The following is a 16,470-nucleotide window of genomic DNA, read 5'->3' on the forward strand; positions in this document are numbered from 1 at the left end:
CAAAAACAACTCTTTTTGGGTTTTTCAAAACAATTTTTCAAATTTTTATGAGATTTTCGGATTTTTATGTCAAAACACACTAAAACACTCTAAAACAGCATAAAAACACTTAAAAACAGCAAGGAACAACACTAGAAGTAATGGGTGATAAACTTCCACGACTTTCATGCAAAACAACTTGGTTACCCCCCCCACACTTAAATCGAACATTGTCCTTAATGTTTCAAGCATAAACTCACACAAACATAAGCAAACAATCAAACAAACAACGAATAAACATGACAAGTATGGCAAAGTAAAAACCAGACAGAGTAAAGTTTAAGAACGCAAATCTGGTTTTGGAGATAGATGATCTTGTTGTCTTTCCACAGCTTTGATCTCGAACTGGTTCAGAATTCTGACCGAGAGTTCCTTGGTTTCAAATCAGACTCCTTCTGCTAGGTTGATTTGATTGTGCAGTCTGCATTCTTCTCTGCTTGTTTCTTCTACACGGCAGACAGGCACGAGGTAGAGTTAATGGTCTGTTTCTTTCTTCAATCTTTCCAAGTGCCCACCTCTTGCTTTCTTTCTCCTTGTCCCTAGCTGAGGATGAATTAGCACATTGTCTCCACATGCTTCGAGGTATCATTTTCACTTCCCTTATCTGTTCTCCAGGCAGATGTGGCAGACGAAGAGGAAGCATAAGATGTTGAAGATGAGTACTCGAGAGCAAGGCTAGGTAAGCAATCAGGAAGAGGTTTCAGGCAGTCGGTTCCAGATCGGAAGATTGATACCAAGTGCTGGCTGATTGCACTTTTTCTCCTTGTCCCATAGATGAAAACAACGACAAGGAGAAGGACATGGAGAAAGCATGATATGAGATACTCTTGCTTTCAACCTTCATGATATGAAATACTTTTGCTTTGGATGAATTGTTTGCAGAGGTACCCCAAGGAATAAGGAACACTGAGTGACTCGAGAGGCTTCGTTGGGAAGGCATTCTCGGAGATGAAGAAAGGTTATGTATGTCTGCCTTGCAATGGAGGGTGAAGGTTGACATTTATAAGAATTAATAACCGGTACTATTCTTTCACTCTTGTCGGCAACCGTTGGATGAATTAACAGTAAACTTCACGTGCCTTCTACTTCACAAGAAATCTTCGACAGATTGCCCGTAATTTTTGCAAGGCTGAGTGTGCATGTGACAGGCGCTGACACATCTGGAAAAGCAAGTGCCTCTTCGATATCTAGAATCGACGCTTCGACAAACTACCTGTGATTTCTGCAAAGCTAAGTGTGCATGTGACAGATGCTGACACGTTTGGAAAAGCAGATGCCTCTCCGATTTTTAAGCTTCCCTCTTCGAGTTTTGAGCTTGCCTCTTCGAGTTCTGAGCTCCGTCGAGTGTAGAGGTTGCATGTGACAAGTGCGGACAAATCTGGAAAAGAAGATTGGCCCGTGGTTTCTGAGCAAGCCTAGCTTTTGAGAAAGCTAACGCCTCCTCGATTTTTGAATTGGCCTTTTGGATTTTTGAGCTCGCCTCTTCGATCTCTGAAATCCCGTCGAGTGCTGGTTTTTATAGAGGTGCGCAGTACGTTTCAGAGCACACTTGAATTTCTGCCTGTAGAAACTCATTTCTTGCACTTCTACGATCTTAACTTGTTCAACCTCTTCTTTCTTCAACACCTTAGAAAATGTCTAGCCCCTCCGACCGTCATTTTGACCTGAACCTTGGTGAAGAGGCAGCCATGCCTTCTCTAGACAACATATGGCGCCCATCCTTCATATCCCCTACTGGTCCTCTTACCGTTGGGGATTCAGTGATGAAGAATGATATGACCGCTGTGGTGGTGGCCCGGAACCTTGTCACTCCCAAAGATAATAGACTACTTTCCAAACGGTCTGATGAGTTGGCTGTTAAGGATTCTCTGGCTCTCAGTGTGCAGTGTGCAAGTTCTGTGTCTAATATGGCCCAACACTTATTTTCTCAAACCCGTCAAGTTGAATCATTGGCGGCTGAAGTGATGTGTCTTTAATAGGAGATTAGAGGGCTCAAGCATGAGAATAAACAGTTGCACAGGCTCGCACATAACTATGCTACAAACATGAAGAGGAAGATTGACCAGATGCAGGAATCTGATGATCAGATTTTACTTGATCATCAGAGGTTTGTGGGTTTGTTCCAACAACATTTACCTTCGTCTTCTAGGGCTGTACTGCGTAATGAAGCTCCAAATGATCAACCTCCGATGCCTCCTCCTTCTGGGGCTCCGCCGACTGCTGAGGCTCTACCGACTATTAAGACTTCTCCTAAGCAACCTTTGTGAAGGCTCTCTCTTGTATTTTTCTGCTTAATGTTCCTTTTTTTTTTATGAAAATGAATGTAAAATACCTTGCATATCTGTCAATGTTTCAAAAATAAACCCACACCAAAAACAATTAAATAATCAACAAATAAAAATGACAATCATGGCAAAATAAAATTGTAGAAAAGGGAAGGTTTTTAGGAACGCAAAACCAATCATGGAGCAATTCAAAAATCTTTCTTATTTGAATACATGGGTTGCCTCCCAAGAAGCGCTTGCTTTAACGTCTTCCAGTCAGACGAAACTTCCTTCTAAACTTGGATAGGGCCCATAGCATGGAATTGATCCTTGAATGGAAGGTGATACTTGACGTGATCCGGCAATGGTTTAAATTCTAGTGTAGGTGCCTGAATCATCAAAATTAGCAAGTTAGTATATAATAAAATCGAAGTTGGAGAAGATGGCTTACTTGCTTGTTCCAACACAAACTCAATTACAAACACCACATTAGGGATATGGGACTTGGCCAGACTTGGTGTTTTGAGAGTTATGACTTTTCCCGTGTCATAAAATCCAACTTCTTTGGGAATTTTCGTCTCAAATGTATCTTCTTTGATGAATTCTAGACATTCCCCATCCACTTCTTGCTCTTGATTCTTTGGAAAGGTTTCGAAGATGCCTTTCTCACCCTCTTCTTCCTTGGATTGCATGATCTTGAACTTGATTGGAATTGTTGTAGGGGAAGCTGTGGTGGCTGCATAGGTGTTAAATAAAACTTATCAGATTGCTGCCAATATCCATCTTGTTGAGCATCATTGGTTTGATTTTGTGAGCCCTGCACCAAAGAATTTATTTCATCAAAAATTCAATCATAATCTATTGACAAACCTGAGTTTGATTGAGCATATTGTATATGAGGTTGTGATGGCTGCATAGGTCTTGAATGGAACTCTTCTTCTTGCTGCCAATATCCATCTTATTGGAATTGTTGAGGTTTTATGTAATCTGAATAATCTCTCCAATCCGAATTGTAAGCGTTGGAAAACATGTTGTCCCATGATTGGCTATGGCCTTGATAACCCCAAGCATCTTCATTCGCAGCGAATTGAGAATATTGCTGAGTTGGATATCCTTGCCCATAGGACACACCACATGTAGGGACACTTTGCATTGTGGTGCTTTCGGCATATTGTGACAATTGAGAAGTAAGTTCCGTCAATTGAGCTTGAATGGTAGAAAAATCCATGTCTTACTTCTCTAGTACTTGAAATCAAGGAAACAAAACTAAATCAAATATCAAAAGTTAAAAAAAAAAAAAAAAAAAAAAAAAAAAAAAAAAAAAAAGAACACAAACAGAAAAAAAAGTCAGTAACTAAAAACAAAAGACACGAAAATAAACAAAAAGAAATAACAAGGGATTATCTTAACACACAAACTTGATACGAAAATTATCTTAACACACAAATTTAACCCTCTTTTGACAATTGTAGTACAAGTATAAGTAGGGATCGTTCTGGACCGGGGATTAGGAGGGCTTGCTAATAACCTCTAAACTGAGTCAAAAACATAAAACTAAATTTAAAAACACTTAACAAGACTCACAAGACTCAAAGCAAACTTAAAATACTCAAAACAGCTTAAAACAACTAAATAAACTTAAACTAGACACTAGGAATTACTTTGGACGAAAATTGACTTTTACTTGAATCAAAACATTTAAAAACACAAATGAAAATAGATTGTAACTAATTAGACACACTAAAGTAAAGGGGGATTGAGTTTTGGACGAAGTTGAAACAAACAAACAAGTATGAAAAACTAGACGGATTGTAAAACGAATGTGAGAAATAAGATGATGGATGGGACAGCTAGAGGTTTTTTCTCCACACATGACATGTATGCAAATAACTCGATTTCCAGTTACTACTTCATTGAATTATGAACGACAATGCTCCAAATTAACCGTAACATCACTAGTTAACTCTTAGATTTTCCTTGTTTTATTGGATTGGATGACATCATTCGACAACCCAAAATATTCTTCTAAAGTTCCCTACATGACATCATAATAGAGATACAATAAAAGATCATTATGTTTAATTAAAATCATAAGCATTGACAAAGCACTTGCAACTATGACATCATGTCACTCATGCTAGGAATTGAACTTAACGCGATCGTTTGTAAGCGACCTTCACTACATGTGAATATAAGTTTGTAACGATTATGTGAAACTTCCTTATATTCTAGCAACGGATTTATGCATGCCAATTAAGTGTCGACCCTTAATTAACAAATACAAATAAGTTATCAATCAAATAGTTAAGCCAACTGCATTCACGATTCAAGAGTTCATAACTGGAATTTATCAAATTATATTGCACACATAATCATGGCTTTGAAATCACCCCTAGCCAAGAGGGGTTTAGCCACTCATATTCACAACAAAACAAAAGAAAATGAATTTAAACATTGGAAACAAAAGAAAGAAAACACCTAAACGCTCCAACGATCCAAGTTGGACAGCAAGCACGTCCTAGCACTTTCCTTCCCTTCCTTTGCTACGGCACAAGGTGTTGGTAAGTGTTTGAAGGTTTGTTTGTATGGAGGAATGGATGTGAAGATGAATGGATGTGTTTGGATGAAGGTTGTATTGAATGCAGCAAAGAGTGGAGAATTGTATAGATGATGTGTGTGTGTTTCGGATGGATTTTTTCCTCCTTTGTTATGGTGAAGGGTGGATGTATTTATAGGCTAGGGAGAGGACCACCATCTAATTAAGGTGGTAGTGGTGTATGTTGTGGTAATGAGTGGATGTAATGGGTGTAATGAATGGATGTTTGGTAATGAGTGGATGTAATGGGTGTAGTGGATGGATGTTTGGTAATGAGTGGATGTAATGGGTGTAGTGGATGGATGTTTGTAGTTGTAGGTCAACACACTTGCACACATACATGCTGATTTCTAGCCTTCAAATCTTCAAAAACGTCCATCCTCATATCTCCATGCTTGCACTATCCAATCTTGGCCCAAAAATGCTCCAAAATGCTCCAAATAGCACTTTGTTGCTAACTTTGTTATTTGAACCTACAAACACACGAAAATAGCTTAAAGTACTAAAATAACTAGAATTAAACTAAGTAAATGCCAAGAAACAAGCTAACTAAGTTGCATAAATATGCTCCTATCATTGGACAACATCGTTGAATGTAATATGCTTTCTTATGTAGCACAAACCTTGTTATTGATAAATATATTGGATATACAGTGTGGTTGGTTGGAAATGTGAATCCTTTTGCAAATTTAAATTTCATGTGAATTTCATATTAAGACGCTGAGTTTTAATATAGTACAAAGCTATTACTAAAATGCATGTAATACAATTCGAACCTACTGGCCATTTCGAATGTTGTAGATTCACACCAACTTTGGTGACTATATCTTAAAAGCCACTGATCCTAATATAGACACATATGATTGGTGTGTGTATGAGTATAAAAGGCACCAATGTTAGTATGAAATCTAGCCACTAATAAGAGGGACAATGAGATATTTTGAATTTTAGAAATAATTATAAAATATAAAAATGTTGTACTATTCACTTACACACCAATGCAATATTGGTAGCCATTGTTCCAATAGAGTCCTCTACATAGGACATGTTCTCTAGTTTAGTGGCTACTTGGTGGCCATTAAGGTTTGCCACCAATATGAGTGTCAACACTTGACAATAGACACCAATAAAAAGGGTGGCTTTTAGCCAAATTTCTAGTAGTGGAACAATCCCAATGGAGGTTGATAGATTGGTCAAGTTGTTCATGAACTATGATTATGAGTCTTTTTGGTTCGAGGAGCGCTTCCGAACTTAATTCAAGACATCCTCTTTAAAGATTATAATCTTTCTCAATTTTTAAATGAAAATCACTATAGTTCTCCTAAAAAATCTCCATATGTAAACATCACTTTTCTTTTGCCATGTGGCCTGCCGTAGCATGGAAAACACCCAAGAGAACTCCATAGAGTTACTATTTATAAGTCCATGGTATATATGTGTGGATGCATATTTTTTCTAAGGATTAGTTAACAATAACTTGCAAAACAAATAACATTGTTAGTCTTATTGACAAACACTCGAGGAGGGAGAGGGTGTTGTGTTTGTCAAAGGGTCTCCAATGCTTAAGTCAAAATAGGGTTTAAGAGAGATTGAATTATGACAGAGTCCTAAGTATTAAGGTGGCTATTACCGATTTCTTTGGTTGGTTTGACTATTTATAAGAGAAATTGTCCACAAATTGTCTCTAATAAGGATGTACTAAGCTAGGCAGACTAATGGAGTAGACCTGCAGTGGAAGACTTGTCCTTTGGCAAGTGGCCTGCAGTAGCAGAGGAAACACCCAATGGGACTCCACATAACCATTCCCAACCTACTAAAGCCCAATCAACAGAGAGGTGAGAATGATACTTCATGGGCCAGAAAAACGCCAAGATATATGCAGTAGGCTGGAAAAGGATGTTGGTGATGGGTAGTTCTGCTAGACCTATCGAGGTGGAGAAGATGGTTTGCTCACGACGTTAAAGATAAAATCGTCATTTTGTGCTAGTTTTCATATTAAATGTCTACACGATATGTATACTCAACAATCACATTATGATATTGTTGACCTTAAAAATTACATAGCCTATATGACGAATAGGTCGAGTAACTTAATGAGCTAACAACGTCCTTATGTGAACAAGGTGAATCCGAGAACTTGAACGAACATTATGTCAAGAAATGGAGGTGAGGTTAGAGTTGGAGCAACGATTATTATTTTAATAGAATGAGCTTAAGAAGATGCTGGCTGATTAACAGGCTTTGAAGGACACCCATAAGGCAAAATAATCCGATATGTATGTCGATGTTGCTACACTCGAGGAAATGAAACCCAAGGACTACCAAGAAGACTTCATGAGGGCGGTGGGGGAATTGAGGTTAGAGTTACATGCTAGGGCTGAAGCGGAGAAAACTTCGGCGAACTTGAGGGATGAGTTAGAGCATGTACTGACTTTGGAGCGAAATGCTTGGGCAATAGAGCAGACTGCTTTTCGTTGGATGTTGGTCAACTTCGTCAGAAGGTCGACCAAAAAGAGAACACTTGTATCGCAAATCTCCACGACTCACTGACATGCATGTCTTTGAAATGTCGGTCCTCTGGGATGACCACTAGAAGATGTTTGTAGAGGAATACGAAGAATGATACAATCTCGAGTGTCTTACTAGTTATACTCGACCAGATCACCTAAAGGGTTGGGACGTCTACAAGATCCTGGACAAGATCAAACACTAAAATTTTCCTGTTCTGGACCATTTCTGAATGAAATTTCAGACTTGAAGGCAGAACAAGAAGAGTCCGACTCCAACAGCGACCCATCACTTGATGCACCTGGAGAGTTTTCAACCACTGCCAAGGGAAAAGAAGTCATAAAGGGAAACTAGCCTTGAAGTTTCCTGGCCAAGATAGGGGCATGTCCCTTCCGTGATTCAAGCTTCGTTCTTCATCGTAATATAAATGTTTTTTGTTTATTCTTTGTTCATGGAAAGGTCTTAATTCAATAAACCTCTCTAAAGTAAATGAACTTTTATGAGAGAAATAAGTGACAAAGCGGATTACGAGTAAGCTTGTGGGCCCAGAACAGAGCTCAAAAGCCCCATTGGCAATGTTGATTCGGAAAAACACCACCTCCCAAACTTAGCATTCATAAAGTATTCTCATTGCGATATCCGTAGTACTACATTACTCAGATACTGGGAATTAAGCATTAAACTCATGAGAAATATTTTCCTCTGTACTTATTGAAACACATTTATTAGATTAAAAGTCTTGAATCGTACCTTATTGAAACACATTTATTAGATTAAAAGTCTTGAATCGTACCTTATTGAAACACATTTATTAGATTAAAAGTCTTGAATCGTACCTAAAAATAACTCATAGGCAAGGGCTAATTCTTCTATGCCTTGCCCTAGTCATTGGGCCAAGGGCTTCAATACTTGCAATGTGGTGCTAAGAAAGGGTCATTTCCTAGCCTAAATTGCATCCATTTCCAATAAATCTTAAACGATACTTTTTTGGAGACTTGGTTGTCATCATGTGTTGGAAACTTGGAAGTATGCCAAGAAAGCCATTCATTTGATGTTATAGCTTTTGGAAGACTCATTATGTTACACTATTTGTTTAATGAAGGGTGTTTGTACCATACTTGACCAATCTCGAAACTACCGAGTACCGGTCAACGTTATACCGTCAAGGACCCAGAAGAGTTTCCCTCCAACTAGGAGGCCAATCATAGAGCGACACGTGTCGACATCAGAAGCCAATCATAGTGTGACACATGTCAACATCGAAAGCCAATCACAACACAACACGTGTCAATGTCAGAACAAGGCTAGAAACTCTCTTCTATAAAAGGAGATCATTCTCCCATAATATTTCCTAATGTCATTTGTACTACATCATTCACTAGTACTCACTAAAGGAGAGCTTGAACCTATGTACTTGTGTAGACCCTTCACAATTAATGAGAACTTCTCTACTCTGTGGACATAGCCAATCTGGGTGAACCACATACATCTTGTGTTTGCTTCCCTGTCTCCATCCATTTACATACTTATCCATGCTAGTGACCGGAGCAATCTAGCGAAGGTCACAAACTTAACATTTTCTGTTGTACCAAAGTCCTCACTGATTTTGTGCATCAACATTTGGTGCCGTTTGTGGGAACGACACTTATTCCCACTCTCTTCAGCTTTGCCAAGCTGGTTTCCACCATTCGTGCACTCTCTTTTGAGCAGGCATCCCTCTTCAACATAGGGAGCGAATGAAGCCACAACACACAAAATGACACCCCTCTTGCACCTAGTGCGAAACAACGAAAGAATGAAGGAAAAAGGGTAGCTCTTCAAGCTAAAGTCGATGAGCTAGAAGCTTAAAATAACAAGACAACAATGAAGAATGAGGTCCTCCAGAAGCAGTATGAGAAGCTCTTTGAGACACTCCACGAAACTAGGCATACTCAAACATGCGAGCTTGTTGCCCTTGTGGGCATCAACCATCATCTGGGTACCCCCCAACACGGAGGGTCACCTCCCTTTGACATGGGTATCCCTGATGAGGAGCGAGCTAATCATCAAAACATTGATCAACATGAGACTTCTCTCAACCCAGATGCTTCGACCCAAAAGCCGTTTATCGTGATTGCCGAGACTTCCTAAAGCAACGTCGAGAGAATCCCCTCCACATATGCTCGAAGATCAATGACCCAAGGGTTTTTGAAAGACTCGGTCCCCTCCCACGACCCAGGCCCGCTGCCAATCTAGGGAGGGAACAACAGGTCCTAGAGGAACATGAAGGTACATGGGACTCTGAGGTATTCCGACAGACTCACCCTAGAAGTCAGTACGGCGAGTCCAAGAAAAAACCACACACCCTTGCTCAAACTTTCCTACTTCCAAGAGGCGATGGAGACTTACGAAAGAAAATTCCAGTAGTACATGGCTCCACTTAGGACCCCCTTGTCCTATAGCTCCTTGAAGAAGTAAACAAGTTGAAGGCCGAACGTCAGGCTGAGATACCTGACTGGAACCAACCCAGGCCCTTCACAAGAAGGATCCTCGACACCCCCTTCAAGCGAAGACAAAACAAAAGCTTGGATTACAACTATATACTATAAGGGAGGACCCAATTGAACACCTTAACCTCTTTGAGTCCACCATGACATATCGGATGCACATTGACGAAGAGCGATGTCTTCTCTTCCCCTCCACCCTCTCTGACGGAGCTCTAAACTGGTATTGCCGTCTTCCACCTGAGACAGTAGACTCATTTAAGGAACTGAGGAAACTATTTGTTTCTCAACACATCTTCCAGAGAAACTGTTTATTTCTTAACACATCTTTTAGACCGATCGCTTGCATTATACAGATGACTTGTACACTATTCGTCAGAAATCGAACGAGTCACTACAAGAATATGCCGGTCGTTTCAGCATGAGTATTCTCGTTGCGCTGAGGTAGATGACAAGACCGCCCTCAAGGCCTACGTGATTGTTTCTTCAATTACATGATCAATGCCAACACTTGGAAGACTTACTCTGAGGTGATGGCACATACTTACAACCACGCCTCCGCTGAAGCAAAGACATACCAAGGGAACCCCCATATGGTTAACCCTTATCAACAAGTGGGAAGTGGAAGTCAAGTTCTACCAAGTGAGGAGATCTTGGCCATTCAGACACCCATTGCATCATCTCCTGCCTCATTTAGTTACTCGCTAAGTCACCAAACGTATCTGTCTCTTGGTAAGAGGAAGGATTTTTACTTTCAACAAGCCCATTACAACAAGAAGGATAAAAGTTCGTATCAAGACAACCAGGGGTGAACGTACCGTCGACTATTATGACTATGGGGCCAAGCCTCACTCTTTCAAAGTGGAGGACTAAGTACTGAAGGAAATGCTATTATAAGAAGGCATACACATTACAAATGTTTTGACTCTCAACCGCTTGAGATCTTTTGTCACACAAGCCATTCGGCAAATATTTAAAGAAAATGAAATTCAGACAACTTCTTCTGAGTCTTTTACGTTCCTAGCACTTGAACACTTGGTCTACGCTGACTTACCTTTATACTCCAACCCAGAGCTTCAACATGCATACTTTGACATAAGTTATGTGATACTAAGTGTTACAACCAACATGGTTCACATATCAAAAACATTCATAAGCATCACTCATATCAATCAACATAAACATCATACATTCCAACACATTCATACATAAACATTATACATTCCAACATATTCATACATAAACATCATACATTCCAACACATCCATACATAAGCCAACTGTGCTTCGAAAGGGTTCAACATACTTTGTGTCTTCAACACTTGCTACAATGTGCCTCAACACCTTGCACTTATTCTTACCAACCAGGTGATAAAATGTGAAGAAGGAACTCATCTTCATGCCACCAACTAGGTGATGAAATGTACAACCCGTACTCTCCTTCATGCCACCAACCAGGTGATGAAATGTACAACCCGTACTCTAATATCATTTGGCAACTTGCCACTCATGCCACCAACCAAGTGAAGAAGGAACTCATCTTCGTGCCACCAACCAGGTGATCAAATATACAACTCGTACTCTAATATCATTTAGGAACTTGCCACTCATGCCACCAACCAGGTAAAGAAGGACCTCATCTTCATGCCACCAACTAGGTGATGAAATGTACAACCCATACTCTAATATCATTTGGCAACTTGCCACTCATGCCACCAACCAGGTGAAGAAGGAACTCATCTTCGTGCCACCAACCAGGTGATCAAATGTACAACCCGTACTTTAATATCATTTGGCAACTTGCCACTCATGCCACCAACCAGGTGAAGAAGGAACTCATCTTCATGCCACCAACTAGGTGATGAAATGTACAACCATACTCTCCTTCATACCACCAACCAGGTGATGAAATGTACAACCCATACTCTAATATCATTTGGCAACTTGCCACTCATGCCACCAACCAGGTGAAGAAGGAACTCATCTTCATGCCACCAACCAGGTGATAAAATGTACAACCCGTACTCTTCTTCATGCCACCAACCAGGTGATGAAATGTACAACCCGTACTCTAATATCATTTGGCAACTTGCCACTCATACCACCAACTAAGTGAAGAAGGAACTCATCTTCGTGACACCAACCAGGTGATAAAATGTACAACCCGTACTCTCCTTCATGCCACCAACCAGGTGATGAAATGTACAACCCATACTTTAATATCATTTGGCAACTTACCACTCATGCCACCAACCAGGTCAAGAAGGAACTCATCTTCGTACCACCAACTAAGTGATGAAAGCAACTCACCATTCATTCCACCTACCAGAAGACAAGTGGTACAACTTGTACATGTGAACTCTTAGCATTCATAAATAATCAAAAACCCTCAAGCTTGACAACTCAACTAAGGGAGCACTTATGCCCAACATGAGTTATAGTCACCAACAAAGTCTTATTACAAGCCAACAACAACTTCAGTGCATGGCATACAAAGATTAAGCTATTCAACCCTCTTGCATCTGCTTCAGGCATTTCCCCTCTGTAAAAATGCAAACACTACAACTCGTAGAAAGCTTCACACACTTTTGATCAAGACAATGTGAAGCAAAACCAATTTATGGTGCTAACAAGAACTTCATCAAAGAAGTTCAACCACAATTCTCAAAAGCTTTACACACTCTTGATCAAGACAGTGTGAAGCAAAACCAATTTATGGTGCCCAAGGAAGAAAATATCGGTGATATCGGAAATATCGGTAGTCCGAAAACACGGAAATATCGATGGAAATATCGGTAAAATATCGATATCGATAAAAATTACATGGAAACCACGGAAATTGTAAAAAAAACTTGGAAATTTTTATTGAAACTTTGTAGGATGTTTATTTAGTCAATTATCTATTAGTTTATCACAAAAAATTGGAAGGAAATGCATTGTATGATGGATTTAACATTATCAAGTTGATTATATAGCGATCTGACAAACATTATGAGTGTAGAAAATATGTAGTAATTAATGAAAGAAGTCTAAACACACCATAATCATTTATATATAATGAATTAGTACAATATTTTACACTTTAGTACCACATAGAGTTCCTATGAGGTTCAAATTTGTCACTATCGTCATCATCTCTATGTGTAGAATGAGTGTATTGTGAAGAGTAGTTATCAAATGATAAATCCCCAAAATAGTTTTGCATGTAATTGTTAATATGCCACCCATATGGATCCGAGATTGGTTGAGGTTGTCCATAAGAAAAATCATTTGAAGATTGAGGCTGGGATTGATTCCATGAGTCACTCGATTCCATCCCAACAGGAATGGGATATGAAGGGTAGGGAAATGGTTGGTTATGAGTATAACCATAGTTACTACTTCCCAATCCAACAGAGTCTGAAGTTCTAGATAACGAGTCATCTTCTTGACTTGACAAAATCCCTTTGCCTCTTTCTCTGCGAGTATAGTCCTTCCCTATGGCACCAATTCCTGGTCCTGCCCGCCTACTGCCATGGTCATCATCTTGTGTTGCATGCGTGAAGTTTGCCTCACCAGTGAAGGGGCTCATATATCTGGAGGTGGTGGTCCATAATAGTTTCCATATCCACCACCACTACCTCCAGCTCCATTACCTCCAGCTCCACTATGTCCTTCATCATTCCCACCTCCGGTGGTAGGTGAGTCTCCTGATCTTGTACTAGAGCTATCATTAGTATCAGCACGATGTTGTGGTTGTGTAGGATTGGAAAAAGGTGGAATTCCAGTGTTGCTTGGTCTTGGGTGCAAAAGTTCTTCGAAAGAGTCAGCGCTGCTAGATCCCACCTCTTCCTCTAATACTCTTTCTACATTTATCCCTTCATTACGTGCTTCTTCAGCAACTCTGGGAGCTGGGTTGCCTTCATCATCATCTAAATGAAGAGGTCTAATCCATTGAAAAAGTTGGTTACCCTCCGTATCATCATCTTCACCAACAATATCAAACACATCTAGTGGGTCACCACGGTCGACATGATCGATTTCTGCTTCCTTATCTCGAATTTGAAGCTTCATGTTGTAGTAGCAATAAACTAATTTTTCCAAGCTACTATGAGCCAACTTATTTCTTTGCTTTGTGTGGATGAGTGCAAATGTGCTCCAATTTCTTTCACAAGCAGATGAGGAAGCTGTTTGTGATAATACTTTTATTGCTAACTTTCTCACAGTTGGTGCATCGGTCCCATACATGATCCACCATTCAGCTACAATGAAAAATAATGTTGATAAGCCTAATAACTCCAACAAATTCTATTATAAACTTATAGTGAAATATGTTTATACTCACTAGGAGACATATTTGTTCGAGCAGCAACTGATGTTGGTTCTCCAAATGTTCTTCTTGCATCTTTAAACCATGTTAGCTGAATACAATAAATTGTGTTAGTTTAATCCAACAAAGTAATTATTATAATTTAAGTAATTGTGTACCTCATTTCCAAATTGGCCAACTGCTGGTGATGCAGGGTCTAATTTAGAGTATACATTATGTACAGCACGTATAAGGTTACCATCATCTCCAACACCGGGTCTGTATTGGTATCGGGGATTCAAATAATATGCTGTTCAAAGAAACACATACTCTAATAAGATAAATAATACTTATGCAACTAAAGAAATGAATTGCAAATTATGACATAATTTATACCTGCTGCATGCAAATCGTGGTATAATGTTTTATACCATCGGTCTTCAATTATTTTTACGACCCACCTTGCACCATGTTTTCTTTCCAATTCATCCTTCACTACACGCATCAACTCATATACTGCCCCCATAGTAGGATACACTTCTGTGTCAACGATCCGTAAAACTTTGTAAAGAGGTTCAAACACTTGACACACATGTTCTGTTTGACTCCAAAAAGCATGATCAAGCACTATACTTTCCACCATACGACCTGTATTTGAGCGGCTGAAATTGTGGTTGGCCCAATCGTCACTAGTGAATAGTTGCTTCAACCCTGCTTTCTTCTTGAGTAGGCTGTTTAATGCAATATAGTTGGTGGCGAATCGAGTGGTAGCTGGACGAATAATTTCTCCTCTGCAAAATTCACGCATCTTTGCCAACAACCAACCGTGATTGTAAATATAATTTGTGATCGTTCTAGCTCTTTTGACCACAGTAGCAACATTCTCTCTCTTCCCCATTGCCTCAAACATAAGATCAATACAATGTGCTGCACATGATGTCCAAAACACATTATGATGCTTCATTAACTTTTTTCCAGCTTTGACAAATGCAGAACCGTTGTCGGTCACGACTTGGACAACATTATGCTCTCCCACCTCCATGATTACATCCCTCAATAATTTGTAAATATACTTGTAATTCTTTATATGGTCTGAAGCATCAACAGACTTCAAAAAAATTGTCTTTCCCTTGGAGTATACCATGAAGTTGATGATAGATAATCTGGTCGGGCCGGTCCATCAGTCACACATGATTGTCCAACCATTAGTTTCCCACTTTGACCTCAACTTGTTAACATACTCGCCAATGTCTTTATACTCCATATCCAAATATTTGTTTCTTATCTCATAGGGAGTGGGAGGTTGTACTCCAACACCGGCCTGTTGACATCCCACTACCATATTTTTGAAATGATGTGATGATGCCTTCGCAGCAGGGACATTTTCATAGATAAAGAACTTGCTAATTAGACGCCCCATTCCCTCCTTCACATTACCTCCCTAACTCCAAACACTCTTTTGACGTGCGTTGGATGACTTACATAAACTTGGGGCTATTGGTGGTGTTGGTTGTGATTCTCTAAGACTGCCTCCCCGTCTCATTTGTGCACCACCACTTGTCCCGGAACCTTGTCCCCTATTAGGAATTTTATGAAGGTGTTCTCTTTCCCATGCTGACTGTTTGGAGGCCCGTAATGCTTGTTTCAAACTGCGTCGTTCTTCAGGTCCCATGTCATCATCACATTCGTCCTCATCGTCATCATCTTCACTGTCAACCGCTTGGCCAATGACTTCTCCTCGTAGCCCAGCTCGAATATTTTCCATTCCTTGTGTTATCTTTTCCTTCTGCTGTTTTTTATTTTTTAATAATGTGCTGATGAATGCCTTCACTTCTGGGGGGACATTATCGCATCGTTGGACATTTTTTGCTGGATCTAATCCACTAAGATGGTACTTAAGTCGTGTCACTCCACCACTCTTCATTACCCGACCACAATATTTGCAAATTGTGCCATGTTTGTTTCCGTCTATTGGGTCTCCATGTTCCCAAGCTGGATCACGTTTAGTAGCTCCACTAGACATCTTAAACGTACCTACATTTAATTTGATAAAACCTAATATTAATGAATAATAATCCAATTTGATAAAAAAATAATCACTGATGAATAATAATCCAATTTGATAATAATCCAATTTAATGAATAATCCAATTTGATAATAATAAAAAACCTAATATTAATGAATAATAATCCAAATTGATAAAAAAATAATCCTAATATAAAACATAGTGATGAATAATAATCCAATTTGATAATAATAAAAAACCTAATATTAATGAATAATAATCCAATT

At 39.4% G+C, this 16,470-nt stretch overlaps 1 protein-coding gene across 1 annotated transcript; it reads right to left on the reverse strand.

The window, feature by feature from the left end:
* Positions 1-12,910: 12,910 nt before the first annotated feature.
* Positions 12,911-15,372, reverse strand: LOC139190311 (uncharacterized). Its single transcript, XM_070810333.1, has 4 exons — positions 14,574-15,372; positions 14,357-14,487; positions 14,214-14,289; positions 12,911-14,130 (listed from the first exon to the last, which is right to left on the reverse strand). Exons 1-4 carry the CDS (start codon positions 15,319-15,321, stop codon positions 13,457-13,459), a joined length of 1,629 nt encoding a protein of 542 aa, XP_070666434.1. The 5' UTR covers positions 15,322-15,372; the 3' UTR covers positions 12,911-13,456.
* Positions 15,373-16,470: the final 1,098 nt, after the last annotated feature.

Source organism: Malus domestica, chromosome 13, assembly GCF_042453785.1.
Source record: "Malus domestica chromosome 13, GDT2T_hap1".
NCBI lineage: Eukaryota > Viridiplantae > Streptophyta > Magnoliopsida > Rosales > Rosaceae > Malus > Malus domestica.

What these genes read in the sequence shown, in the direction of transcription:
- LOC139190311 (XM_070810333.1), bottom strand. Translation starts at nt 15,321, where the DNA reads ATGGTATACTCCAAGGGAAAGACAATTTTTTTGAAGTCTGTTGATGCT. An exon ending in CCACGATTTGCATGCAGCAG is followed by an intron (nt 14,488 to 14,573) that starts GTATAAATTATG and finishes TTCTTTGAACAG; the next exon opens with CATATTATTTGAATCCCCGA. An exon ending in TCGAACAAATATGTCTCCTA is followed by an intron (nt 14,131 to 14,213) that starts GTGAGTATAAAC and finishes TTTTCATTGTAG; the next exon opens with CTGAATGGTGGATCATGTAT.